Source organism: Bos mutus, chromosome 19 (assembly GCF_027580195.1).
Source record: "Bos mutus isolate GX-2022 chromosome 19, NWIPB_WYAK_1.1, whole genome shotgun sequence".
NCBI lineage: Eukaryota > Metazoa > Chordata > Mammalia > Artiodactyla > Bovidae > Bos > Bos mutus.
The window spans coordinates 937,294-965,179 of NC_091635.1; the positions used below are offsets into that span (position 1 = coordinate 937,294).

The 27,886-nt window shown below is 45.7% G+C and overlaps 1 protein-coding gene across 11 annotated transcripts in view; it reads left to right on the plus strand.

The window, feature by feature from the left end:
* Positions 1-27,886, plus strand: part of CEP112 (centrosomal protein 112) — a 356,316-nt gene that overhangs the window by 126,337 nt on the left and 202,093 nt on the right. For all 11 annotated transcript variants that reach the window (XR_011467850.1, XM_070388925.1, XM_070388932.1 and 8 more), the window contains 3 exons: positions 3,783-3,918; positions 17,462-17,569; positions 27,575-27,757. Coding sequence is in view for 10 of the 11 variants with exons in the window: in XM_070388925.1 (XP_070245026.1) it covers positions 3,783-3,918; positions 17,462-17,569; positions 27,575-27,757 (427 nt within the window). In the remaining variant the exon portion in view is untranslated. The remainder of the gene's footprint in view (positions 1-3,782; positions 3,919-17,461; positions 17,570-27,574; positions 27,758-27,886) is intronic.

The following is a 27,886-nucleotide window of genomic DNA, read 5'->3' on the forward strand; positions in this document are numbered from 1 at the left end:
AAAGCAATATTTTAATATAAAACAATATTTCCTATCTGTAAATATTTTTTAATATGTGAAAAGACATTTATTATTATTAATGTTACTATACAACAGTCTAGTCAAGGTTATGGTTTTTTCCAGTGGTCATGTATGGATGAGAGAGTTGGACTAATAAAGAAAGCTGAGCTCCGAAGAATTGATGCTTTTGAACTGTGGTGTTAGAGAAGACTCTTGAGAGTCCCTTGGACTGCAAGGAGATCCAAGTAGTCAATCCTAAGGGAAATCAGTCCTGAATATTCATTGGAAGGACCGAATCTGAAAGCTGCAATACTTTGGCCACCTGATGTGAAGAGTTGACTCCTTGGAAAAGATCCTGATGCTGGGAAAGATTGAAGGCAGGAGAAGAAGGGGATGACAGAGGATGAGATGGTTGGATGGCATCACCAACTCAATGGACATGAGTTTGAGCAAGCTCTGGGAATTGGTGAAAGATAGAGAAGCCTGGAGTACTGCAGTCGATGGGGTCGCAAACAGTCAGACACGACTGAGCAACTGAACTGAACACATTGGACGTCCCTGGTGGCTCAGTGGTGGAGAATCCACCTGCCAATGCAGGAGATGGTCAGGAAGCACAGGTCCAATTCCTGGGTTGGGGACGTCCCTTGGAGAGGAAATGGCAACCCACTCCAGTATTTTGGCCTGGGAAATCCCATGGACAGAGGAGCCTGGTGTGCTACAGTCCACAGGTTCACAGAAGAGTCAGAAATGACTTAGTGACAAAACAACAACAGCAACAAATGACATACCCATGAATATGCCAGATTGCATTTTCTCAAGTGGCAAAGGGGATGCAGGATGACGTTCCTCTTTGATTCCTGGAAACCTCAGCGTCATCTGTCTTCTGGAGGGTTCAGTTTCTTACAACGTCTACGATTCTGTCCACGAGGATTCCGATGATGCTTAGTACTGAAGAACATTTCACCAAGTCGTTCTATCGTGGGTCCTGGCACTGAGTGTTCACTTCTTTCTTCTGATCTGGTTTTCAGCACAGCATCATGTGTTTCTTCATCATCATGCACAGGATCTGGCCGAGGGATGGGCTTCGTGTGATTATGCGGAATGTCCACAGAAGGGTGTACTGCCCTCAGATCCATCAGATGTCAGGCTAGAAATGATCAGTCAGAAGCAGTGTGCCTTACTTCACTAGGTTATAGTTTAACAAATAGCATTTTTATTATGGTCTCAGTATATAACTGATCATGAATAAAACTTTGGACCTTGATTTTTGTAGTCAATTATAAAGTAAATGAACTAAATTTGGTAGTTAAAAATGAGATAAAATAGAGAAAATATTTGTCCTATTAAATTGAAACTATTTATAGTAACAGTAGCTCAAGTGAATTATTGAACAAAAAATGTAGAACAACTAACTTTCAGCATTTACAGAAAAAGTTGATATTTCAGCCATATATCATATATTTTTATAAAATGTGTTAAAATTTTCTCCTGGCTAATTAAAGGTGCATAATTTTAAGTTATATGGTTTATAAATTTTTCTGAGTTTTCAAAGTGAAGAAGAACTAAAGAGTCTCTTGATGAAGGTGAAAGAGGAGAGTGAAAAAGCTGGCCTAAAGCTCAACATTCAGAAAACTAAGATCATTGCATCTGGTCCCATCACTTCATGGCAAACAGATGGGGAAAATATGGGACTAGCATCATGTTTCATTTTCTTGGGCTTCAAAATCAATGTGGATAGTGAGTGCAGCCACAAAATTAAAAGACACTTGCTCCTTGGAAGAATGGCTTAACAAACCTAGACAGCATATTAAAAAGCAAAGCATCACTTTACCAACAAAGTCCATACAGTCAAAACTATGGTTTTTCCAGTAGTCATATATGGATGTGAGAGTTGGACCATATAGAGGCTGAGTGGCAAAGAATTGCTTTCAAACTGTGCTGCTGGACAAGACTCTTGAGAGTTCCTTGGACTGCAAGGAGATCAATCCAGTCCATCCTAAAGGAAATCAGTCCTGAATATTCCTTGAAAGGACTGATACTGAAGCTCCAATACTTTGGCCACCTGATGCAAAGAGCTGACTTATCAGAAAAGACCCTGATGCTGGGAAAGATTGAAGGCGGGAGGAGAAGGGGACAACAGAGGATGAGATGGTTGGATGGCATCACCGAGTCAACAACAAACAAAAGTTTTCAAATATTGTCCACTATACTTTCCTTTCTATTATGAAACACACTGAGCATGCAGATGTGACCCTTTGAAGACTTGTAGTCTGCTGAATGGTCCGCAAGTGTGGAGAGCATGGGATGAACTAGTCCAGGGGGGCATGGCAGAGGAGTAGCTCCTGTGCATCCTGACCTCGTGATCTCCGAGGGACCCTCGTCATCAGCTGCAGCCTCTGCCTCAGCACCCACCTCACAGTCCTCTGGATGGAGCCTCTGGGTGACCGCTCCCAGTCAGCCGGGCCCACGAGCCGCAGCAAAGTCCATCCAGCACTCGTGACAGCTCTCCGCCACAGTGGCCACCTGCTTCCAGGCCGTGGGACCCAGTAGGGGTCCTTTTATGAGGCACTTACCTCCTTCTGGGGACACGTTCTGAGCACAGGAAGTGGCATCAGGGACACCTGGAAAGCCCCAGAGAGCAGCAGTGCATGGGCTCCACGGGGGCGCCAGGCACAAGTCCCGCTTGGCCCACCAGTGCCGTGGGGCCTCGGGGACAGCCTCTCAGCCCCGGTCTCCAGTTCTGCAAAGGTAGGGGTATGGAAATGCCTTATAGAAGCTGGACATAAAGGAGAGAAGACGCGTTCAAATCGTTTACAGTGCCTGGCGCCCAGTCAGAGCTCAGCAGCGGCCAGTATTAACACTCACATGTTTATACCCTGAAGTCTTACTTTATCTTCTGTCAGCATGCAGAGATGCCTCTTCGGTTGGTGGACCTTCCTGACTATTTGATTTTATTTCAAGGTACAAAGAAACGTAGTTACGGTTCTCTGAGGCGAGCCCACTGTGGGCAGGAGGTTGTCAGGCCGGCATGGCGCCCCCTGCCCGTCACCCTGCAGGTCAGCGTCTGCCGGGTGTGCGTGTTGGAGGCGGTCCTGTGGTACCTCGTGCTTTTTCAGTTGAGACGTTACCCACATACTGTAAGACTCACCCTTTCAAGGTGCACAGTTTAGCAGATTCTAGCATATCCACAAAGACGCGCGGCATCGCCACTCTCCAAGTCCAGTGCGCTTGTCACCCCCAGCGCCCGTGCGTGAGCAGCACTGCCCACCCCCGCCCCCCGGCCCGTGCTGACCACTGACCTGCTTTCCCTGTCTCTATGGGTTTGTCTGTTCCGGATGTTCCTCATAGATAGAATCGTGTGGTACGTAAGCGTGTGCCCTTGAGTCTGGCTCCTGTAACGCGGCAGTGTTTTCGAGATTTGTCCGTGTGCAGGGGCGTCCACGCTGCATGCCTTTCTGAGGCTGAGTGCTGGCCCACTGTGTGGCTGGACCGCACTTCACTGCTCCGTCCGTCGGGTGATGGAGGGCCCTGGTGATAACAGTCTTGTTCTAGGGAAGTTGTTGGAAGCCGGTGTGTCCTTATCAGAACACACATTATGTGCTTATATCCTTCTTTCCTGAGACAAGTCGTGTTACTGTCGTCTTTTGAAGAGAGGTTTTATAGCATTTGGATACTTCAGATAGAAGTCTGGTCTGTACTTGAGAGAGGATGAAAGCTTGTTCTTTGATCAAACCTGGTTCTTTGGTTGTGCGTTAACTCTGTGGCCCGTGTGGCCTTCCCAGGGAGAAGGAGGAGCAGCTGACCCGGGTGAGCGAGGGGCAGAGGCTGCAGGCGCAGCAGGCGGACGCCGCGCTGGAGGAGTTCAAGCGGCAGGTGGAGCTGAACTCGGAGAAGGTCTACGCGGAGATGAAGGAGCAGGTGAGAGGCTGCCTCTGGGGCGGAGACGTGCAGGTCTCCTGTGGGAAGCAGCGTGTTTACCAGCTCAGAAGGCTCTGCCAGGGTTAGGCCACCATGTCGGGGTCGGGGCTTCAGGTGAGGGCCGGGGTGGACACCCCCCACCTGCAGAGCCCCGGAAGGACGGGCAGCTCCTCTTGGCCAAGACAAGAGCCCTGGAGGAGGGCCCAGCCGGCTGCCCTCCCCACGGGGTGGCCTTCCTGGGCCGTGCGAGGGACTCTGCTCAGCTGCTCCTGGTGGTGGGGAGTGGGCAGAGCCTGGTGAGAGGGGCTGAGGGCCCTCCTCCCCCTCAGTGCCCCGATTCCTCTGGAAAGCAGTGCCAGAAACCATTCAAAGTCCTGTCCGTGGACGCAGCTGTGGCCAGACTGTGCCAGGCTTTGGGACACGGGGCAGCGTACAGATGAAACCCATGACCGGCCATTGTCTCCAGAGCGAGGCCTCAAGTTACCCTCCTCTGTGTCTGTTCATGTGCCATAGGTGGTGTTGCATTGGTCAGTTATGGCAAATTATTTTTAAGTGGCATTTCAGGAGGACAGTGGCTATCCCCGGTTCTTATGTAAGTGGTATGTTTTATAGTTCTGAGAAAAAATTTAAAAATTTATAGAAGAATAAAGGAAAGAGATGCCTAGATACACATCATGAAGAATCAACAATTGTCCACGCCAGTTACTTAAATAAAATGTTACAGGTGTAGTTTCCTTTTGCTTTGCATTTCCAGTCTAATCATGTTATTCTCCCGTCTCTCTCCTGGTCTTTTCAGGAGCGCTCACACTATAATTAGTGCGGTGTGTATCATTTCAGTGTGTTTGTACTTTCACATGCACGCGTAGTGTCTGTAAGTGTCACATGCGTGTACATGTATACATATATGTGTAATTTCTGTGCCTCCATTTTTGAAAAGTTAAAGACTACAGATTTTATGTCTCAGTCTTGTTTGCACTTTTACACTGAATTTTGTATAGCTGTGGCCTGTTGATTTAGTGCAATGCTTTTAACATCGTATGTGTTTTATCATATGAATATACCATATTTTATTTATCAGCTCCACTATTCAAGAGCATTTAGTTGATTTCCAGGCTTTCTTAATTATTAAGAGTGTTACAATACTTGTTTGTGATTTCATTTTCAGCTGCAGTTTTCTTCCTCAGGAGGCCTGAGCACTCACAGGTGGTAGAAACTTCCCTGTGGAAGGTCATGGGCAGAGCCTGTGGGGTTTACAAAACTGGAACTGTGCTTCCTTATTATTTCCTTGATTTGGATTGTGTGGACCTGGGTCCTGAGAGCAAGGTTTGAGACCCGCACTCACTGCCTTGGGTGAAAGCCAGACTCCTGGTAGAGTTTGCAGCTGGAAGGAGGGCCGTTCGGTGCCCACTCCTGGACGTGCGTCTCTTCCCAGCTCCCTGCTGTGATCAGAGGCCAGGCCTGGAGGAGGCATATCTGCTCAGATGTGCAGTGGAGCTCACAGGGAACTCTTTGATCAGCTTAACGTTTAAAGGAATACAGACAATATTGAAGGAGGGGGCCCCTGGCAAGAAGTTTTGAGTATGCCCTGAAGAAGGCTAAAAAAGGGGCTTTTGAAAGTGCCAAGGCTGACAGTACAACTTTCCCATAAAAGCTGAAACTACGGCAGGCACCTTTGGCTCAATAAATACACTTTTGGGGGTTGGTGATGCAATATTAACAAACTGCCCAATAATGGGTCAGGAGAAAAACAGCAAACAATATGGGACTGGTGGAAACATTTTATAGAACAAAAAAAAGGCGTTTGTATCCAGCAGTCACAGAATAAAAGCACACTTTTGAAAACAGTCTACTGTAGAATTCAGGGGGGGAGAAACAACCTCAGAGTAGTAGTACCTTTAATGAGAACACATGACCTGTATGAAAGAGGCACATACATCAAGTACAATTAATGCAATTAAAGCTACATACCATTTGCAAAAGTACTGAACGTCAAGAATAAAATGGAAATCCAATAAGTTTCTAGGCAGAATGAAACTGGAAAAGAAATCGGAGAAATAATGGAGTTTTGAAGGAGAAAGGCTATGACCCGATTTTATACATAACCAAGGAGCTTCTCACTTCCAAAATCAACAGAAAAACATTTTATTAGTAAGAGTTCACATAATGTATACTGATTGTTTCTTTTCTGGAAAAAAATTATATCAATTCAGAGATGCAGCAGAAGACACCCAGCATGCAGGGAAACCATCATAGTAAAGGCTGAGCCGAGAACAGTGCAATCCAACAAAATAAAAGCAAAATCAACTGATCGTCACACCTGTAGTCGTGAGATAGAATGCTGATCTTGCCGCAGAAGGTGTCTAGAATAGAAAATGCAAATTCAATAACAACAGATAATCTGAATCCTCAGGTCGCATTAGTAAAGTTCACGAAGCCTGGATCGGGTTGCGGGGAGCCCAGGGGCCAGCACTCTGCCCTAGAAGATGAGACTCAGAGGTTCATCGCGAGGTGAGGGCTGTAGGCTGAAATGCTCTTTAGATGCGGTAAACAGGCATTAACAAAGTTAACAACATGCTGTGCTATGCTACGCTACGCTAAGTCACTTCAGTCGTGTCCAACTCTGTGCGACCCCATAGACGGAAGCCCACCAGGCTCCCCCATCCCTGGGATTCTCCAGGCAAGAACACTGGAGTGGGTTGCCATTGCCTTCTCCAATGCATGAAAGTGAAAAGTGAAAGTGAAGTCGCTTAGTCGTGTCCGACTCCTAGCAAGCCCATGGACTGCAGCCCATCAGGCTCCTCCGTCCATGGGATTTTCCAGGCAAGAGTACTGGAGTGGGGTGCCATTGCCTTCTCCAAACAAGATGCTACATCCTCATAAAAATCTAGAGAAGATAAAAGCAAAACTTGAGATATTGCCAAAGGAATAGAGGTAGAAACAGAACAAAATGTCCAAAATAAGACAGAGTATGTAACTGTAGGAATAAACAGTGATAGGTTAAATTTTTTTAGTAAGAAAGGTATTGATTAGCTGACTTAAATGAGTATATGCTATTTATAAAAGGCACAACTAAAAGTTACACAAAAGTTATATATAGAAAATATGTTTTATCACTTGTATTCAGAATAAAAGAAAATGTAATACTGTCATATAAATTAACATCAACACAAGTCAATAAACTGGACAAAGGAATATATTTTTGCTTGAGAAAGACAAGAGTCCTTATGAAAAGATATAAGGAATACAGGAAAAAATTGACATAGTCATGGGGTGCTTTAATAAATTTTTCTCCATTCTTGACTGCTCAGGGGGGCAAAACCTAAACAAATAGGAGATCTCAATAGCAGTTTATAAAACTGCCATATTTCTACTTCCCACTCTTTAAATACGACATATTAAATTCTTACTCCAATGGAGCAGTTACAGAACTCAGTAAACCAATAAATTTCTGAAACTCAGCAGGACATATTTTTACCACAATGCTTATTAGTAAAACCAGAAATTAAATTTCAATCAAAAAAATTGCTGCATTCACCAAAAACTTTTGTTTTTTGAAAAACACCATTGAAAAAAAAAGAGGAAGTTAAGGCAAACCAGAGAATGGGAAAATAAAGGATTCACAAATATTTCCAAGAACTCATATCTAAAATATAAAAGAAATGTTACAACACAATAAGAAGAAGACAAACAACCCAGTTAAAAATAGGCAGAATATCTGGACACCTCAGAGAAGACTAATAAGCACATAAAGAGATGTTCAGTGTTACCATTCGTCAAGGAAGTGCAAACTAAAACCAGGAAGATGCCACTGCGTGCTCTTGGAAAAGGTTAGAATTGTAAAGACTCGCTGAGGCTGCCAAACACCGGTGAAGGTAAAGGTGTGGGCAGACGTGGCGCTTTCACACTGCGGGTGCAAAAACGCTCCACGTGCACAGCCGTCTGTCAGCCATTCCCGTCCTGTGTGTGTAACCAGGAGAACAGAAGTCGTATCCAGACAAAGACTTGTACACAAAAGTTGTCAGCAACTTTATTCACAAAAGCCCAAAACTTGAACAACCCGAATATTCCTCAGAAGTTGAAAGGACAGTCAAGATGCAGTGTATACAATGGAATATGACTTGGGGATAAAAAGGAATGAGCTGCTGATACCTGCAACAGACGACACATCTCAGAAGTCCCGCTGGAGGGAAGAAGCTGCAAACAAGGGCCCCTGCTGTGTGCTGCGTGCCTCTTCGATGTTAGGATGCCCCAGATGACGTCAGCTTGTTTGTTTCGGCAGAGTACCAACCTGATTTGTTCCAGAGCAGAAGTCTCTTCTTCTGTGGGTGGGTTCCAGTTTCAGTCAAGTCTCCATCCTTGGCTGTGCTGGGCCTCTCAGGAGCGTATCCAGACTTGGTGGTGATTTAAAGCCCTCCACACAGTAACTCCAGGCACTCACGGGACATTCTCTGGGGTACACCATATGCTTGGCATGAAACAGTTCTCAATAAATCTTAAAAGGACTCAGATCTTAAAATCATACAAAATTTGTTCCTTGACCCCGATAATAAATTAGAAACAAACAATAATAATAAATCTGGGAGAATACCGTGTGTTTGGAAATTAAATAAGACACTTATGAGTAACTCATGGAGTAAAGGAGATATTACTTAAAATTAGAAATTACTTTGAACTGAATTAAAACGAAAATATGGCATATCAAAATTTACAGAATGCAGCTAACAGAGTACTCAGAGAAAAGCTTGTAACATCTATCTCCAAGAGGAACATTCTCAAATCAGTAACCTAGTTTTCGTCTTAAGAAACCAGACCAGGGAAAGCAGGCTTCTGCTCAGGGAAGCAGAATAAAGGAAATCACAGATATTTACATATGTATGCAGTATATATATTTATTTATGGAAAGCAAAGAAGTAGAAAACATTAAAATAGAGAAAGTCAATGAAGCCAAAAGTTGGTTCTTTGAAAAGATCGAACAGAATTGACAAATTTAGCTTGACTGCTGAGGGTAAAATACAAAAGGCGAGGAGAAACAAATGACCGCAGCTAGGGACGCAGAAGGAAGGGACGCCGCTACTGATCTTACAGGGACGCAGAAGGAAAGGACGCTGCTACTGATCTTATAGGGACGCAGAAGGCAAGGACGCCGCTACTGATCTTACAGGGACGCAGAGGGCAAGGATGCTGCTACTGATCTTATAGGGACGCAGAAGGAAAGGACGCCACTACGGATCTTACAGAAAATGAAATAATTATAAGGTGGTACTTTAAAAACTTGGTGCCAACAAACAACAAAAACTTAGGTGAGGTGGACAAATTCCTAGGAAGATGCAAATTACTGAAACTGTCTACAGAAGAGATAGAAAGTCCAAATTGTCCTATGATAGATAAGGATATTTAATTAGCAATTAAAAATCCTTTTGCAAGGAAAAGCCCAGGACCAGATGGCTTCCCTGGTGCTGTGTACTCAGTTGTGTTTGACTCTTGGAACCCAGCGAACTGTAGGCAGCCAGGCTCCTGTGTCCGTGGGGTTCTCCAGGCAAGAAGACTCTAACAAACACTGTGGTTCAGGCAGTAGTAGGATCAAGCAGTGTGGATGGGAAGAACCATTTTCCCGTCCTACCTCTAGGATTCTATTTTTCAAGACTCCAAGGTGTGCATGATGTGTGTTCAGGGTTGTTTATTGTGTGTTATTTATCAAGGGTAAAAAAACTAGAAACTATATGTCAAAAATATATATATAGTTGGACTATAAAGAAAGCTGAGCACCGAAGAATTGATGCTTTTGAACTGTGGTGTTGGAGAAGACTCTTGAGAGTGCCTTGGACTGCAAGGAGAGCCAAGCAGTCAATCCTAAAGGAAACCAGTCCTGAATATTAATTGGAGGGACTGATGCTGCAGCTGAAACTCCCAGTACTTTGGCCACCTAATGCAAAGAACTGACTCATTGGAAAAGACCCTGATGCTGGGAAGGACTGAGGGCAGGAGGAGAAGGGGACGACAGAGGATGGGATGCTTGGATGGCATCACTGACTCAATGGACATGAGCTTGAGTCAGTTCCAGGAGTTGGTGATGGACAGGGAAGCCTGGTGTGCTGCAGTCCATGGGGTCGCAAAGAGTCAGACACAACTGAGCAACTGAACTGAACTGATGTCAAAAAAAGTCAGAGAGAATGTTAAAAAAAAAAAAAAAAAAAGACTTGGAGAGAATGTGATCTCAGGAACCATTAAATTAGAAATCCATCTTCCTCTTTCCTCTGCAAAAACTGGCCCCTTTAAAATCAAACCATCTTGAAGATCCAGATGCTAACCCCCTAGTTACTGTTTCCAAGTTAACTGGAGCAAACAAACAACTAGAAGGAAATTAAAAAAAGACGACGACGACGACGAACCCTGCCCAGCCAGCAAGTGATGCTGCAGTAGAACAAGACCAGCTGGGGCTGAGAGAGGGCGTCTGTGCAGTGGATGCGGAAACCGCCGCGCAGTCCGTCCACCTTCACGCCCCACCGCTGTGCCCTGCACCAGCGCCATCTTCTGTCTTCTTTCTTCCTTCGCCAGTTCTCTGTCCCTCTGTTTGCTTCTCCCATTGCTGGACCTCCAGAGTTCGCATGTTCCTACCTTGCAGATATTGCATCTCTGTGGACCGGTTACCTGATCTGACGGAGGGTCCTCTGTGGTGCATGCGGCTGGGGTCCACTTCCCCCCACACTCCCTCACCCGTGTCCTGTCTTTGCCCGCGGTCCTCACCGATGTGTCCAGTGGTTCTGGATTCAGACTCAGTAAAACGTGACAGTGAGAGCGGCTGATGGGAGGCGATGCTCTGTTTGTTTTCTGCTGGAAGAAAGTTCTGCGTGGTTTCAGTGGCAGGTGGTCTTGCCAAGTGCAGCCGAGCTTCTCAAACACGGAAGTGCCTTTGGTGTGAGTGGAGCAACAGGGAGCAGCCCCACGTATAAAGGAGCCCTTATAGCCAGGCTCACTGGCAGATGGGACAGTTCTCACGTAGCAGATTTTAACAGGCAGTAAATACAGTGTATATGTCAAAACACGGCAAATCGGACCCCTCCACCTCAGACTGTCAGTGGTCAAAGTGTGGACGCGGCTCGAGCGCTCACGGAAAGCCAGTCAGCAGGCTCCTTATGAGGAGCAGCCACGATGCTTCTGGACATTTCCGCAGCCTGCACTTTCCTTTTCTGCTGTTGTTTTTGAACTGCTCTTTTCTCACTGAAGTCTTTTGTGTAAAAGCCAGGAGAGCTCAGGGCATCTTTTTCCACTTGGAAACCGCTGCACATAGAAGACAACGGGAATTTGAATTAAACAAGCTCTGAGTTTGTTTTTGAAAGCGAATTGCTGTTTGAAAAACGAGGCCCCTGAGAGAAAATGGAACAGACTTTAACTTTTTTAAAAAGTTGCTTCACACTGTTTCTTTCACTTTGAAGAACTTTTTATCTCATTTAAGACTGCTTAAATAACCCAATTCTTACTCCAGTGGTGAAATCCATTATATATGTTAGCTGTCAGCAATTAGTTGTGGAAAATATACATATTTTAATTGTGAAAATGTATTACTCTTAGAATTATTCCTGTATATGTGTATATAATTGTATTTTTTTAAAGAAATAGGGTTCTGTATTTACCTATTCTCTGTGAAACAAATAAATGACTGAAAAAGACAGCTATGTCTTTTGAAGTATTGGCAGCAATTCTAAGGTGAAACTTTTTCATCTTGTAAACTGACTGAATGAATGTCAGCTCACCACTTCCTCCTGGGGCTTCCACTCAACCGCTTGACTTTTCTAGTTAATTTTGCTCCTCTTGAAAATGTATTCTCATTAAGTGGCTGCTGCTGCTAAATATCTGGCTTTAAATTCTGTTCCTTTATCTTTGTAGCCATCAGCTACAAGGTATTAGCTTTATACTTGGAAAGCCCACGGTTTGCTGTGAAAACCCAATTTGGAAACCCTGCCTTTGACTAGTGAGGTTGCTTCTGGGTGCTGGTACATTTGAAACTGATTAGCAGCTTCTTACAGTCTAAAAGATTTTGAGTTTAATTCATCATCTCATGGGAGAAAGTGAAAGTGAAGTTGTTCAGTCGTGTCTGACTCTTTTCGATCCCATGGACTGTAGTCTACCAGGCTTCTCTGTCCATGGGATTTTCTAGGCAAGAGTACTGGACTGGGTTGCCATTTCCTTCTCCAGGGGATCGTCCTGACCCAGGGATCTAACCCAGGTCTCCTGCACTGCAGGCAGACGCTTTTCCCTCTGAGCCACCAGGGAAGCCTTCTTCTCATCGGAGAAGGTAATGGCAACCCACTCCAGTACTCTTGCCTGGAAAATCCCATGGATGGAGGAGCCTCGTGGGCTACAGTCCATGAGGTAGCTAGGAGTCGGACACGACTGAGTGACTTCACTTTCACGCATTGGAGAAGGCAATGGCAACCCACTCCAGTGTTCTTGCCTGGAGAATCCCAGGAACGGGGGAGCCCGGTGGGCTGCCATCTCTGGGGTCGCACAGAGTCAGACACGACTGAAGCAACTTAGCAGCAGTAGCATCGTCTTATAGTTGCTGTTGACTTCATGAAAAAACTCTCAAGTTACAAGGAAGGAGGAATGTTATCTGAATATATCTGTGCTTTTATAAATGTAGATGGATAACAAAACAGACTGAGAGAGACAAGACTCAACATACAGACCATCCATTCTCTTGTCCTTTAAGGGCCATGCTGGCTCATGTAATTAAATAAGGTCTTTTTAGACCAGCTTGAAGGTAATAGAATATCCAGTACAAACAGAAGCATTTTTTTTCTCACTTTTTGATGATAATGGGCAAATCTGTCTCTGCTTTCAGCATTTGAAAAATTTTGTCTTCAAATGAGATGAGGTATCAGAGGTAAACTTCTCGAAGCATATTTAAGTATTCTAACAGAGTTTATTGTGTTAATCAATTCCAAATGTCAACATCCAAAGCCTATGGATAAATGTTTGGTTTTGAAAAACAAAATTAAATCAAACAAATAATTAAAAGAAACCTTAACTCTCATCCTTAAATGCTTAATAGAGTAGTAAGTGAAACTTTACTTACTACCAAGGAAGACCTGGACGAATTGGGCAATGGATCTTGTGTATGGATTTGAAGATTCAGTGTTATAAAGATGTCCTAAAATATGTTTCCATGTTCTTTACTCCATTCCTGTTGATTCTGCCTTGGTTTAGCCCCTTCTAATACCACACTGTGTGTGCATGCTTAGTTGCTCAGTCTCTGTCCGATTCTTGGCGACCCAGACAGTAGCCCACCAGGGTCCTCTGTCCATGGGATTTCCCAGGCAAGAATACTGGAGTGGGTTGCCATTTCCTCCCACAGGGGAACTTCCCGACTCAGGGGTTGAATCTGTCTCACCTGTGTCTCCTGCATTGTAGTGGGTTCTTTACCAGCTAAGCTATCGGGAAGACCCGTAAAAATGTCAGTTCTCCCCAGATTAATCTATAGAATCAACACAATCCTAAAACTCAAAACATTAGTGCTTTTTGCTGGTGGCGGGGTGGGAGGGTGGTAGTGGTAGGGGAGTGAGGGAAACTGGTAAGCTGATTCTAAAATCTACATGGAAATACAGACATCTCAGAGCAACCATGGCAACCTTATGCTACCAGAACTTATAAATACTGCTGAATACTGAGACTAATATTAAGCTATATTCATAAATACAGTGTGGTTTTGGCACAAAGATGAACAGTGTTTTAGGGGAAAGAGACCAAAAGTAGACACACACATTATGATTACCCTGATTCATGTCAAAGCAAGTATTGCTGTACAGCAGGCAAAGAAGGGGCAGGTCAGCAAATGCTTGCTGTGGTAATGAGGTACTGAATAAAGCATCCACATCCAGGGTTGATAAAGAACTGCTACAAATAGATAAGAAGGGGAGAGATACCAGACACGCGTCCGCTGCTTTTCTCTGTCAAGGATGTTAGTTTCTACTGAATCTTCAGTCAAGCACTGCTGCTGCTGCTAAGTCGCTTCAGTTGTGTCCAACTCTGTACGACCCCATGGACTGCAGCCCACCAGGCTCCTCCGTCCATGGGATTCTCCAGGCAAGAACACTGGAGTGGGCTGCCATTTCCTTCTCCAATGCATGAAAGTGGAAAGTGAAAGTGAAGTTGCTCAGTCGTGTCTGACTCTTAGGGACCCCATGGAGTGCAGCCCACCAGGCTCCTCCATCCACAGTACTGGAGTGGGGCGCCATTGCCTTCTCCAGTCAAGCACAGATAATTGCTTATCTGTGTTGCTGCCATTTGTATCTGTCTTATCTGCCTATCTGTCTGTCTATCCTATCTATATCTATACATATCTGAAAATATTTGAAGGACAATTTCTTATAGTTTATCTAAATATGTATTAAATACAGCAAAATTGTATTTGTCTATAGACTTGTATAATTGTCTACTAAATTATATATGTCAGATTACTCAGAACCTAACAACACAGGAGAACTTGACTAGAGAAAGAACAGTGACTTTTTACAACCACATCTGACAGAAATGCCAGATCCTGGTCCAGTGTCCATTCCTAGTCTCTTACTAAAACAGCAGAGCCCTGAGTTTATTTAGGGCAACATTAGACACAGTTCTAAATCGGCAGTCTCTCACCTTGTAGATGGAGTGTGGCTTCTAATGCAGAGAACTTCTAACGCAGTGAATGAGATGGAAACAGCGCACTGTGCTTGCTCCTGACAGGAGCTTGCGGGAAAGCCCCTTCAGACTTGTAACGCAGTGAATGAGATGGAAACAGCGCACTGTGCTTGCTCCTGCCAGGAGCTTGCAGGAAAGCCCCTTCAGAGGGTTTTCAGCAGCTGCTCTGGACCCTTAACCCTTGTCCCCTCACCCCAACCCTTTGGGGCTGGGGTTCTGAGCTGCAGAAACTGCTCTGGGGCCATCACGGGAGGCTGAATTGCAGAGACCCGAGCCCTGACGTCTTTGAACTGCCGACGACGCGGCCTGTTCCTGAACGTTTCGTGACCCGAGGGGAACAGAGCGCTGGTGTTGCTTAAGCTCTGGACACTCAGACGTTCTCTTTCGTGGAGCTCAAGTAACGCTCAAGACACCAGCGTACACCCCTCTTCATCACCAGTGAACGTTAGACATTCACAGAACCACACCCGAGCCCTTTTCTGCTCCTAATTTGATCACCAAGTTCTACACTTAGCTTTCTTGGAAGCCAGTTACCCAATGAAGCAGTGGGTGGTTCTTTTTTCCTTACACTTGAAGTTAAATGGAATATGGAATGATGTATGATTAAGCAGAATCTTTTGTATCTATGGCAACTGAAAACCTTGTTTCTACACAAACTTCAAGTGTTTTACAAGACTTGTTTATTTATTTTGGTTAAATTGTGGAAGGAGAATGGAGTGGGGTCTTGCATTTTCGGTCAGTATAAAATAACACTTATAACACTTTGAATTTTTCTTAATGTTTCGGTATAAGAAAGAGGTCTTTCATGTGCTTTAAATTGTTTTCTATTTTGATTATAGAAGATAATTTTTTGAAGGAAGATATCCTATTTTTATAAATGTTGCATATACAAAGCACTTCATTACATTTAAAATATTTTAATAATTATTGTTATTTGTAATACTCAATCTGTGCTAAAGTAGAATAAGAACCAAAAATCAACTTCATATGAAGATTTGTCTTAAAAGCACTGAATAAACCAGGTCTTTTCTCCTTGATTTTCCTTTCTTGCCTCCTTTCTGTTTTGCTTTTGTCTGCCCTCCATTCATCCTTGAGAATTTAATATGTATTTATTCTGCACACCGTGGCAATTAATTAATAACTAAGATACAACAGAATTATAAGTCATAGTTTCTTTTATTTGGGAGCCCGCTGTGTAGATGAATAAACGAGGCTTAGAATTTGAAACACTCCTGCACTCTAGAGAAAAGCACCCTGTGCTGGGAAAAGGGAAAGTTTCATTTTCTTGCTCCCAGAGCACAGTAAGAGGAGGGTGTTTCCGTCTGTTGTGGATCAGAGAGCAGACCCCTCCGCCAGGAGGGGAGGCTCGAGTCAGCCTTGGAGAGGGATGGCTGGGTGAGAGAAACATGGAGGGTTTTCCAACAGAGAGGAGCAAAGTTGCCTCGTGAGTAGCCGCAGTCGTTTGGGAAGTGCCAGGGGAGCCAGAGCGCAGGGGTGGCTCCTGAGGACCAAGTCACAGGCCTCTGGGTAGAGGGCTGATGCGAAGAGCGCTCACTGGAGGCGAGAGTGCCTTGAAACCCACGTCCTGAGTTAGGAAACAACGTGGGCTCCACCATGCGTGCTTTAGACATTCCTCAGCAAAGCTTATCATGGGACTGAGGGCCTATGTTGGTCGTCTTAGAACTCTGATCGCTGAATCTGGAAGCTGCCGGCCCATGTGTATGGTTCAGTGGTTTCTAATATATTCAGAGTCGTGCAACTATCATCACTCCAGAAAAAACCCCACCCCCAGCCCCCGTCACCCTAGGCAATCATTAGTCCTCTTTCTGTTTCTGTGGATTTGACTCTTCTGAGAGTTTAACACAAATGAGACAGTACAATACATGGCCTTTGCTGCCTGTTCTCTTTCACTTTGAAGACTGTTTTCAAGACGCATCCATGTTGTAATGTGTGTTAGTACTTCATCCGAATAATGTCTCATTGTATGGATATGCCGCATTTTGTTCAGTCATCAATTGATGGATGTTTGGGTTGTCTCCGTTTTGGCAGTTACGCCATGAACATCTGAATACAAGTTTTTCGTATGGATTATGTTTTTCATTTCTCACCTAGGAGTGGAATTCCTGGTTCTTATGGAATCCATGTGGGTTCACTGTGTCATCTCTATGGTTAATCTTTTGAGGAAGTGTGAAATTGCCTTCCATTGTGGTTGCATCATTTTATCTCCATACCAGCGCTTGTGGGGATCTGATTTCTCTGCATCTTTACCAATCCTGTTATCATCTGGCTTTTTGATTACAGCCATCCTAGTGGGCGTGCAGTGCAGGTTGCTATTTTGACTTGAAATTGCCTGATGCCAGTGGTGGTGGGCATCTTCTCATGTGCTCGTTGGCCATCGGTGTATCTTCTTTGGAGGCATGTCTTCCAATCCCTTTGCCCAATATTAAATTGGGTTTAATTGCCCATTTATTATTGAGTTGTAAGATTTCTTTATATATTCTAGATGCAAGTCCCTTTCCAGATAGATGGTTTGCAAATATTTTCTCCCATTCAGCACACAGCAAGGCCTTAATAAAACCTTGTTGAGTAAGTATTTGGATGTTCAAAATTGTATTTCTGTCACAATATTATTGTCACAGTAAAGTTTAGTCAACTATATACCAATGATAAATTCCCTGATTTGAAACTATTGAAACCTATCAAGATAAGTAGACACAGCTGTCACCATTTTATCATCTTTAAATTCAGCATTACGATTGGTGAGGTGTTGAAAATCCATCATTTTAATAAATGTGCAATTGACAAAAATATGCACTGCCATTTGTCACTTAAGAGTTTGATATTTGATTTTTAAACTTTGCAGATGGAAAAGGTGGAAGCAGACCTGACTCGGTCCAAGTCTCTCCGTGAGAAGCAGTCCAAGGAGTTCCTGTGGCAACTGGACGACGTCAAGCAGAGATATGAGCAGCAGGTGCGTGGCCCCGAGGCCCTGAGGCTGCCGTGCGCTCATCTCCTCCACACGCCCCGCTCTAGCACAGCGTCTGCACGACAGAAATACTTAGGATAGGCAAAGAGTGATTCCCTTTGCCAAATTAATGAATTATAACAAATAAATTAACATATAAATAAGTAGCGCAGATTATAAGAAAATCTTTAATGTCCCAGTAAATAAACTGGCAAAGGAAAGAAAGATATATAAGAAGTAAATTGAGTAAATGACCATGTAGAAATATCTTCAGCCTTGGTGTTAATAAAAATGCAAATTAAAGTGATGTACCATCTAAAGTTGACAAAAGTTTTGTAAAATTGGCACTTTTATATATTGCTAGTGGCATTTTAAGTTCATGTAGCCAAAAAAATTTCTGTAGCATCTACTAAGAGTCATGAAAAATGTTTACATTTTCCAGCCCAATTATCCTTAACCTTGAAAATCAGACAGAAATATTCAAACAATGATGTTAATTATTTTTTAGGTGGTTGATTCTTTTCTACATGCTCTACTTTCCACTCTGTGATAGTCTTTTTAACATGACAGTCCCTTTTTTTAGGGTAAAAATAAATTTATATAAACTCCTTTGAAAGACTATTAAGCTTCAAAGGCTTTTCTCAGAGTCTTAGATTTGAAGCCGTACCAGATTTTTCTCTTTTATAGTCTTGGTCAAAAATATTTAATAAGGAAAATTGATCAATTATTTAAAGGATGCATACTATTAATAGAATCCATACACTATTGCATCAATTTTTCTTATTTAATTTTCATGAAAAAGAAATTATATAGATGTTTGACGAGTGTATAATAGGAATTTTTGGAAAACCACTCAAAGACCTCTGAGGTCAGTGCAGATTTAGCCTGTTTCTCTTCTTCCTGTGTCGTGAGCTGATCATCAGCACCCTTGCTGAGAGCGAAGCTTCCGGACAGTCACTTATGAGGCAGGACTATGAGCTCCGAGGTGTTAGGAGAACATTTATTGACCTGATAATATACAAACTTTTTAAAAACCCCTTTTTAAGCTGAAAATTCTATCAACCAGAAAGGTATTCCCCTGACCACTCCAAACTGCCAACGATTTAAGGCTGGAAGTGTATCATGAGGAAAGATAGGCATAGAGTCGTGTCCCGTGAGCCAGCGCCACCATGTTCCCTGAGGGGAAGCCGAGCACACTCCTCTCTGTGCGCAGGCGGCCGTGGGCGGGGACAGGGGCGGAGGGCGGAGCTTCGCTCAGCCGTGGGAGGGGCCCAGGGGTGGGGGTGGGGAAGGGGGCGGGGTTTTGCTCAGCCGTGGGAGGGGCCCTGGGGTGGGGTAGGGCAGGGGCGGGGCTTCGCTCAGCAGAGGGAGGGGCCCTCGGGCGGCGGGGGTAGGGCTCGCTGTGGGTGCATCTGTGGGGTGCGGGGGCTCAAAGGCCAGTCACCACAGCCTCTGTGGGGTGCGGGGGAGGCCGGCTCTGAGTGACCAGGGTCCCCACACGCTAGATTTCCAGGTGCATCGCACGGCGATAAGGTGCGCGTAGTTACCGCCTCCTTAGACGCAGAGTAGTTAGCAAACGGGGTCCGGAATCAGCTTCTGAAGCTTTAAACCGCTGAAATTAAGATTGTTTACTGGGACTGAAGGTAAAATTCCACACTTCCTCTCAGACAGTCGTCGGCAGAAAGTATGCAGCGGGGGCTGGGTGGGGTTGTCGGGGACTGAGTGACCAGGAAGGGAGGAAGAACCTGGGACGATGGGCAGTGGAGGGTAAAAGGTAGTCTCCGTGGATTGTCCACCTATCAGGTCGCTGAGGAGTAGGTCAGTTCTGGTCACTGCGTTTTAAGCAGGATGATGAAAAATGCAAACATGTTCAAAGAGTTTCCAGAACTAAGGACGTGTAGGGTTAGGTCAGAGGAGTATTTCAAGAAGTAAGGATATTTGCCAAGAGAGGATGAGACTCGGGAGCATTGCACGTTATGTATTTTTAAATTCCAGGCCTGTAATAGGGAAGTCTTACCGTTGGTCTGTGTGATGAAAGTCACTCAGTCGTGTCCAACTCTGTGCGACCCCATGGACTACAGAGTCCATGGAATTCTCCAAGCCAGAATAGTGGAATGGGTAGCCGTTCCCTTCTCCAGGGGATCTTCCCAACCCAGGGATCGACCCCAGGATTCTTTACCAGCTGAGCCACCAGGAAAGCCAGCCTGCAGTCAGGAGGACACACACCAGGCCAGTCCCATTTCTACCTGCTTTACAGATTTCAGCCCCTTCCCGTCGTCACGGTCGTGCTGAGAGGCAGGTCCATTGTCTGTTGCTCCATCTCCCAGTCGTGGAGACTGAGCTCACCTGGGCAGGTTACTGGCCAGAGGGGCCACCCAGTGACCAGGTGACGGGGTTGGACGTGGACATGAACTTGAGTTGTGCTCTTCACACTAACAGACCCTGGGGTGTCTGGAGACAGAAATTGAGCCTCTGAAGTGAAGTGAAGTCGCTCAGTCATGTCCAACCCTTTGTGACCCCATGGATTGTAGCCTACCAGGTTTCTCCATCCATGGGATTTCCCAGGCAAGAGTACTAGAGTGGGTTGCCATTTCCTGTTGAGCCTCTGGGTGAATGGTATTGTGGGAACATTTTGGATCGTTTCAAGGTTGTTCTTTCCTAAAGGCTTATTCCGATGTGCAGTGGTTTGTCTCATGAGAAAGTAAGTTTCCCTCCTGAGTGTGTGGAGGTGACTGTCCTGAGTGCTGGGGGCAGAGGGTCCCTTCCAGGTCCGACATCGGTGACCATCCGCACCTTCCATCAGACCCTAACCCGCCCTGTGTGGCTCTGGACAACTGCAGGCGGCTCTGAGTCCTTTACCTACACACCTTTCTACACCCACCTGCCTTCTCTGCCTGCCATTCAAGTGCAAGGATGACAACTTTCCCGTTATCTTGTCATACTTTTCTGAAGAACGCACAAGGCTTGAGTGTTGTGGGTGCAGCGTTTCACTCTGGAAGGAGATGTACATGCCGACCACCAGCCCCAGCTTCTCAGGCCCGGGTAGGCGAGCCCTGGGGTGCATGAGCGCTAGGGTGGAGGGGCTGAAGCCTGCATCTTACAATGTTGGACTCACTTGATTATTTGGTGGGAAAGCAAAGAGGTTTTACTATTGAGGTAACGTTCATATTAAAACAAACAGAGACTTTTCCTGTTTTGTAAAATGCACAGTTCTCATGAATTTTGTAGGATAAAACAGGGCATTTCAAAGCAACTTGCAGTTTGCAAAGGCTGCTCCAGGCTGAGCCCTCAGATCCCAGGGGGTACTATTCATCTTCACCGCTGCGAGGGATGCCTTGGTGGAAAAGTTTTAGAAGCACTTATCCGGTCTAATTCTCACATTTTATAATGAGGGAGCCCGCATCCAGAGGAAATGAATGACTGGTGCCTTCTGGGCCTCAATTTCCTTACTCAGTGCTACTCGTGAGCCCCTCCCACGTAGAGAGCCCAGTGCCAGGAACTGTAATGAAGTGAAAAAAGCAGAGTGGTATTCTAAAACATTTCAGCCCAAACGCAGGCCTAAAGTGTGCAGATGTGGAGAGACAACATCAAACACATGGGATAAACACTCACACAAATATCCTGCGAAACCCAAGCTTTCATCAAGATTTCCTGTTTCTTTCCTGTATGACCCGTTGGAACAGAGAGACCATTCTAATTGTCTTCACAAGCCTCACTCCAGTTGGAAACAGACAACAAAGCAGGCGTGCTAGGATTTCCTGAACTGTGGAGATTCTTTGTTTTTGGCAATTCCAGCATTTCATTCTTTAATCTTATATTTTATATCTTCTTTTTTCCCTGCAAAGCCTTTAAAGGGAAATGTAGTTCAACAGATAAACAAGTGGCCAGATTCTCCAGGAAGAATAAACACTTACTGTTGAGGATGATTAAAAACACTGGACAGCCCAATCCCAATCCTTACACGACACCACTGTTTGGAACAAAATGTTTTGGTAGCAAAGACAAGCCAGGAATTATAGAAGATAAGAGCGCAACTGGGACATTTGAAGATCAGTTGAGATGTTTTAGAAACAGCATGCAGTTCCCAGTTTTTTCTCTGTAAATATTACCTAGATTTTTTAGGTGATATAACCTGAAAACATGGACCTGTTTTGAATCAGACTGTTAGTCTCCACTGGGAAAGGACACAGCAGAAAGTGAGGGTGGAGACAGGGAAGGGGGCCCAGTGCAGGGGGGCGGCACCCGTGGGTGGGGGCAGGGCTGGGCCTCAGCTGTTGGTTCGGGGGGCACCAGGCACAGAGGTCTGTGATCTGCAGTCAGAAAGCAAGGGTGTTCTGACTCCTGAGGGCTTCCTCTGTGCGACAGGGGAGAAGACCGTTTGTTGACACTGAAGACATCAGGTGGACAGGGGAGCCAGGGCGGGTGGAAGCTGTCTGAAATGACACTGGTGATGGCAGGGCTGATCTGACGGCAGCAGCTCAGGGAGTTTCTGTTGGGTGGCGAGGCCTCAGGCGAGGTTAGTAACCATGGACTTGCAGGTCTCCCTAAAAATTCTTCGAAAGGGATTTCTGTGTAATTTATTAATTTCTATGTCTAGTATGCCCGTTTTTCTGACTTACTGCTCACCTTATCATACTCTCTTTAAAAAGTCTTTCTTTCTCGGTTATCCTCTTCTAAGTTTGTAACAATCTTTGAGCCTCAGTTGCGGTCACTGGACTCCTAGGTGGTGATGAAGACAAGTGCAGACCCTGGTCTTTCAGATTCTCTCCCTCCATAACCACCTGATCAGGCACGCAGCTGCACTGCGCAGCATTGGGTCCTCCAGGTACCTGGCGTTCTGGCGTCCAGACTGTGACGTGCTGGGAGCCCAGGCCCACAGAACCGCGGTGGCCGTTGGTGAAAAATGCCTAACGCCCCACCTCTTCTTCCCTTTTCCCCCACCTTTTCTTAGCTTGGAATTGTTAGTATCTAGGTTCGTACAAATGGCATCTTTCCCTCAAGTGGGATTGAAGGGGGCAAAGATGAATGTGGTTTTTTTTCAGTGACCATCACATTAAGATGATTTACTTCAGGGATACCTCATTTTACAAGGGGCTTCCCTGATGGCACAGTGGTAAAGAACTTGCCTGCCAGTGCAGAAGACATAGAGGCTCGGGTTTGATCCCTGGGTTGGGAGGATCCCCTGGAGAAGGAAATGGCAGTTCACTCATGCCGTTTCGCCTAGAGATTTCCACGGACAGGGGAGCCTGGTGGGGTACAGTCCATGGCGTTGCAAAGAGTTGGACACAACTGATACTAGAAAAACGTTTCCTAAGTAGTGAAATGGCTCAGCGATGATCCCACTCTCCAGGCTCCTTCACCGTCTGAGCTCCATCCTGTCCTTTGTCACTTAACTCACGTTTACTGAGCAGCCTCTCCGTGCGAATTCATCACTTAACTCACGTTTACTGAGCAGCCTCTCCGTGTGAACACTGCGCGGTGCTGCGATGTGGCGGTGTGCACAGCGGCATCTGCCCTGGTGGTGGGGAGCCCACGGCCCCCCAGCCTGAGGACGAAGTGTGAGGCGAGGCCGTGACCGCCGCTTGGAGACGCAGCGGGACACTGCATCTGAGTGCAGGGCCCGCTGCACGAGCGTGTCCTTTCATCTTAGATGTTAGACGGGCGAGGCTTGCTGATGATGTGGAATGGCGCGTGAAGGAGAGAGGGGACTCGGGTTTTCCAGCTGAGCAACCAGGTGAACAAACAGTTGTGACAGACACTGACTCACAGAGAGGAAGTGCCTGGACTGAGCTGGGGACGCAGCGACAGCTAGACGTGGGCACCAGAGGGAGGAAATGGCAAGAATGCCCAAGAGCAGCCTTCCCATGCTGTGCACAGCTGGGCCACAGGCTGGAGACGAGGACCTGAGTCTCCAGCTGTGTAGTCGTCGCCGGATGGGAGGCTGGATGGAGGCCAACAGCTGACTGCTGCGGTGGCAGGAAGGTCTTTGCCCCTTGATGAGTCCAGGCCAGTAGAGCGGGGGCAGCAGCTCAAGCAGTGCAGGGGGCACAGTGGGAGCAGCCCCTCTGCCGTCCAGCGTCAGGTGTGGTGGAGGCGGCAGAGGCTCGGGACGGCTGCCCCTCCTGCTGAAAGCCCCGGTGGCGGCCGAGCGGCGGCCGTGGGGTGCTGGGGGACCCCTGGGGTCAGAGGAACGCTGTGCTGAGGACCTCCGATGCTCTCCAGGCTCTGGGCTCTCACGTTTGCGTGCACTTGACCCAAGAGCAGAGGCGGTTGTGTTGCAGGGCGCTCTCCCAGCACTCCCAGCTGGCAGCTCCTCTTCCTCCTTCTCGAGAACAAGGAGGGCGTTCCCTCCCACCTCCTGCAGCTGCGCCTCACCGCACCAAGGCTTGCAGAACGCGGTGTTGCCACCCGGTCACTTTGAGCTCGTCTCAGCTAGTATTTTGTGCTGTAATGCCTCCTTTTTTATGTGTTGGGTGCATTCTGTCCTGTCTGTAACTTCCTCCTCTGGCTTTGGGATTTCTGCCTTTAAGGTGTATTACTGGGACAGCTGACCTTCTATGTATTGTGTACTGAGAAGTAACGACTTGCTGCATCCCATTTGTCTTTTAAAATAAGATGAATTAACAGGTTAATAATACAAGATTACTAACAAGTCTTCAGGTAGTACTGGAGAAGAAAATGGCAACCCACTCCAGGACAGAGGAGCCTGGCGGGCTGCAGTCCCAGCGGTCACAGAGAGCTGGACATGACTGAGTGACTGAACAACATCAACAGGCAGCATTTGCTCGCACTGAGCTTGCTGTCGAACAGTGCCGAGAACTTAGGGTTCATATTCGAGACCCTCAGCGACTTGGCCGTCCAGCCCACCTGGCCTGGTCTCTCAGGCCTGGCGTATGCTCCTGCCCCAGGCACTTGTGTGGCGCCTCCGGTGGAGGGAGGAGGCCGTGGTCAGACTGTGGCAGGATCCAGTCTGAGGGCGAGGTCTGTGCCTTCAGGGGCCTCAGAATCCCGGCCGGAGTGTGCCAGGGGTGCGTCGTGGGTGGAGCACCATCCTTCTTGGTCTCCTGTTTGATAATTCCTTGTGAGTCAACCTTGCAATTTCTATGCAATGCAACCATTTTCTCTCCCAGACCCGGCCCATGCTGTCTAGTCCAGGATCACAGAGGACTGGCCACCAGATGACTCACCAGTTTGCTTTCATGCCTGGCCAGTTCTGGGCCCACCACTCAGTGAGCACTGAGGTCTTCCGTGATGGGCCTCCTCCCCGCAGAGCACTGACACAGAGACTTTGCTGAGACTCCTTGTCCAACCCTGCGGATGTCATCTGCTGTCCCATCCTCCACACGGTCCCTGCCGCGCCACCTCCTGGTCACCATGAACTCCGTTACACGTGACTGTGGTCAACTAGACGTGTGCAGTAGCTCCAGGTGAAGGGACGTGCGGCTTCAGCTCACTGTTGAGACGTGCCCATGTGCCAAGGACATGTATCTACACTTAGGGGCTGGGCTGAATTTTAACACAATCCACCTTGATGGTGGCATTATGAATATTATCCTTAAGATGTTCCTGAAACGTGAGGGTTTTTCTCCTGGACTCCACTGTTAATCTGCGGAGGACCCCCCTGCCTGAAATTGAAGACACTGAGGAAAGAAAGGGCTTGTGACGTCTGGACTCCACTGTTAATCTGCGGAGGACCCCCCTGCCTGAAATTGATGACACTGAGGAAAGCAAAGGGCTTGTGACGTCTAGCAGTTGGTCAGGCAGCACTGGATTGGGCCGTCAGGACTGAGCTATTTCACTTGCAAAGGCTCTGCAGCCTGGAGACTGTTCACTAACCAGCCTCACTGAGCAGCAGGCCCTAACACAAGAGCAAACTGTTTGAATAGTTTAGTTTATGAACAGCTATCTTTAGGCTTCAAATGCCATTATCTCTCTTTCATCTGTGCCTGGTTTTGAAAATGAATGAAGTGAAATGTGAACATGAGCAGGATCCCTTCCTGCCTGTCGGAACTCCTCAGATAACTCAGCGTTTCTGTGCAAGGGCGCTGGTCATCGAGCCTGGAGCGTGGCTACACCGTTGCGAGTCCCTCAGCCAGTCCCAGTCTCACGTCTTTTCTTGGGGGAGGTCTATCAGTTACTTTTCCTTAGAGTATCGTAAAATATTTTGCTTTCTATCAATTTGAATCACACCCATTCTCTTCATTTTTTTTTGAGACTTTTGAGAATCAGATCTGAGTAGAACGTTTTAGCTCCTTCTATTTCCTTCTTACATGTTTAAATCTTCTACTAAGGTATATAATTTCATTATTATAATGCTTGATAGTATAATACTGAGCAGGAATAATAATGTGTCCAAGATTATTCTAAAAATATCCCAACTCAATAATTCATATACTTGGCTGCCTGAAAATGATGCAGTAATGTCAATAAAATTTTAAATTCTCTTTTTTTGGGGATTAACATTGTAGTTGTGTGACTCACAGAGTCAACCATGCACATTTATTTTAAATAATCATAGAAAACTGTTCCACTTGGCATAGTATATAAGAAGAATACTTATATTTTTCTGTTTATTGCCTAAATATGAAGGAAAAATCTGTCATTTTTAAAAGACATAAATTCACTAGCATGCATCTTTGTTCTCAGATGCAAAATAAAAATTTCCATATTATTTTATATGCTATCTTGTTTGATATGTGTGTGTATTCGAGAATTAGGACACTTTCTTCTAAATAGTAGAAAAAATGAATGAGTGAGCAGGAATTGATCACTGATTTTCCCACTCTCAAAGAAAAGTCACAATAATAAAACCGTTTTGAAACCTACATTTAAAAGCACTTTTAATCTGCATTCTGTTTCTTAATTTGCAATTAGAAGATGAGAGTGTTAAATCTCCAAAGAAAATAGCTCCTGAAGTGTGGTGTAGGCTGCATGCCTGGAGAAATGAATGCTATAGCTTTAAGATAAGGTAGTCTGGTGATTCAGTGCACGAAACTAGATCGATTTGGAGCAGGCTCCTACTGTTAGCTTTTTTGAAGATGGATTCTCACGCCGAAAATAACACCACATATTCTCGATAACAGCAGTTTTCCCCCCTGAAATCCACCAAAACTGAAGAAAAATCCAAGTGACTGTTCCTCGCAGCTGTGTGGCCTGGAGTTCACTGGGGAAGCTGGCGTCCTGCAGTCCCCATTCAGCACCTGCTTCAAAGGCAGCCTGGCCGGCTATAGTGTGCGGGCCAGGTAGGGTGCCATTGTGTGCGGCCCGGAGGATTAGTATCAAAGCTGCGGCGACCAGGCCCTCGGTCTCCGGCTGCCACTCAGTCTAGCAGGGCGCAGCTCAGACCAGCCAAGGTCACCGTCTCCAGCGTGGAGTGGACTGGGAAAGCACCCTGAGAATGGCGTGCTTTTTATGAAATCATGGCGCGGGCTGGCGGCGCAGCAGGTGCCCCCTGGAGCACACCACATCTGTTTGTGTTGGTGTCCTGTGGCTGACAACGAGATAATAGAGCTTTGAGATTTATCATTTTATTTTAAGAAAGACAACTGTATATACAATAATCCAGATGCGTACTTAGCTTCTATCTTTTATTTGAAAACCATAAAGAAAACAGACCGATTTAATTGCTGTTTTTACGTGTATATATTTAAGCAAAACGCAAAGTGTACTGACTATTAACCATTTACAACCGTTGCTGGTCAGTGATACCCAAATTCTTGGGGAGGAGATACCTAGCATTCAACATAATTATTTTTTTCAATGTTCAGGCATTTGTGTCAACAGATTGCAGAAGGATTTACTGAATATGCCCAACTGTCTTGAATATTGGGAGGTTTAGATAAAATCCACCGCCCCCCCCCCCACCCAATGAGAGTATTTTAAGGATGAGGTAATGATGACGCAAAAAATAAAATTTTCAACTTGGGCAAATTAGAGAAAAATTAAGCTGTCCATGAGTTGTCATGACGACAAGGATGTTCTGTTGATGAACTGTCCTCATTGTCCAATCAGATAGTAGAGCTGAAGCTGGAGCATGAACAGGAGAAGACGCACCTATTACAGCAGCATAAGGCGGAGAAGGAGAGCCTAGTCCGAGACCACGAACGGGAAGTCGGAAACCTGGAGAATAAGCTCCGCGCTGCCAATATGGAGCACGAAAATCAAATCCAAGAGTTCAAGAAACGAGACTCACAGGTAATTACCAATGATATTTGATAAAACGGGTATCCATTTTTAAACAATCATCAGAGCGTTTCATGTTTTCTCCTTATTCTTGTTGGTGCACGCTATTTGATCATTTGCAAAACTGACATATAAATGTGA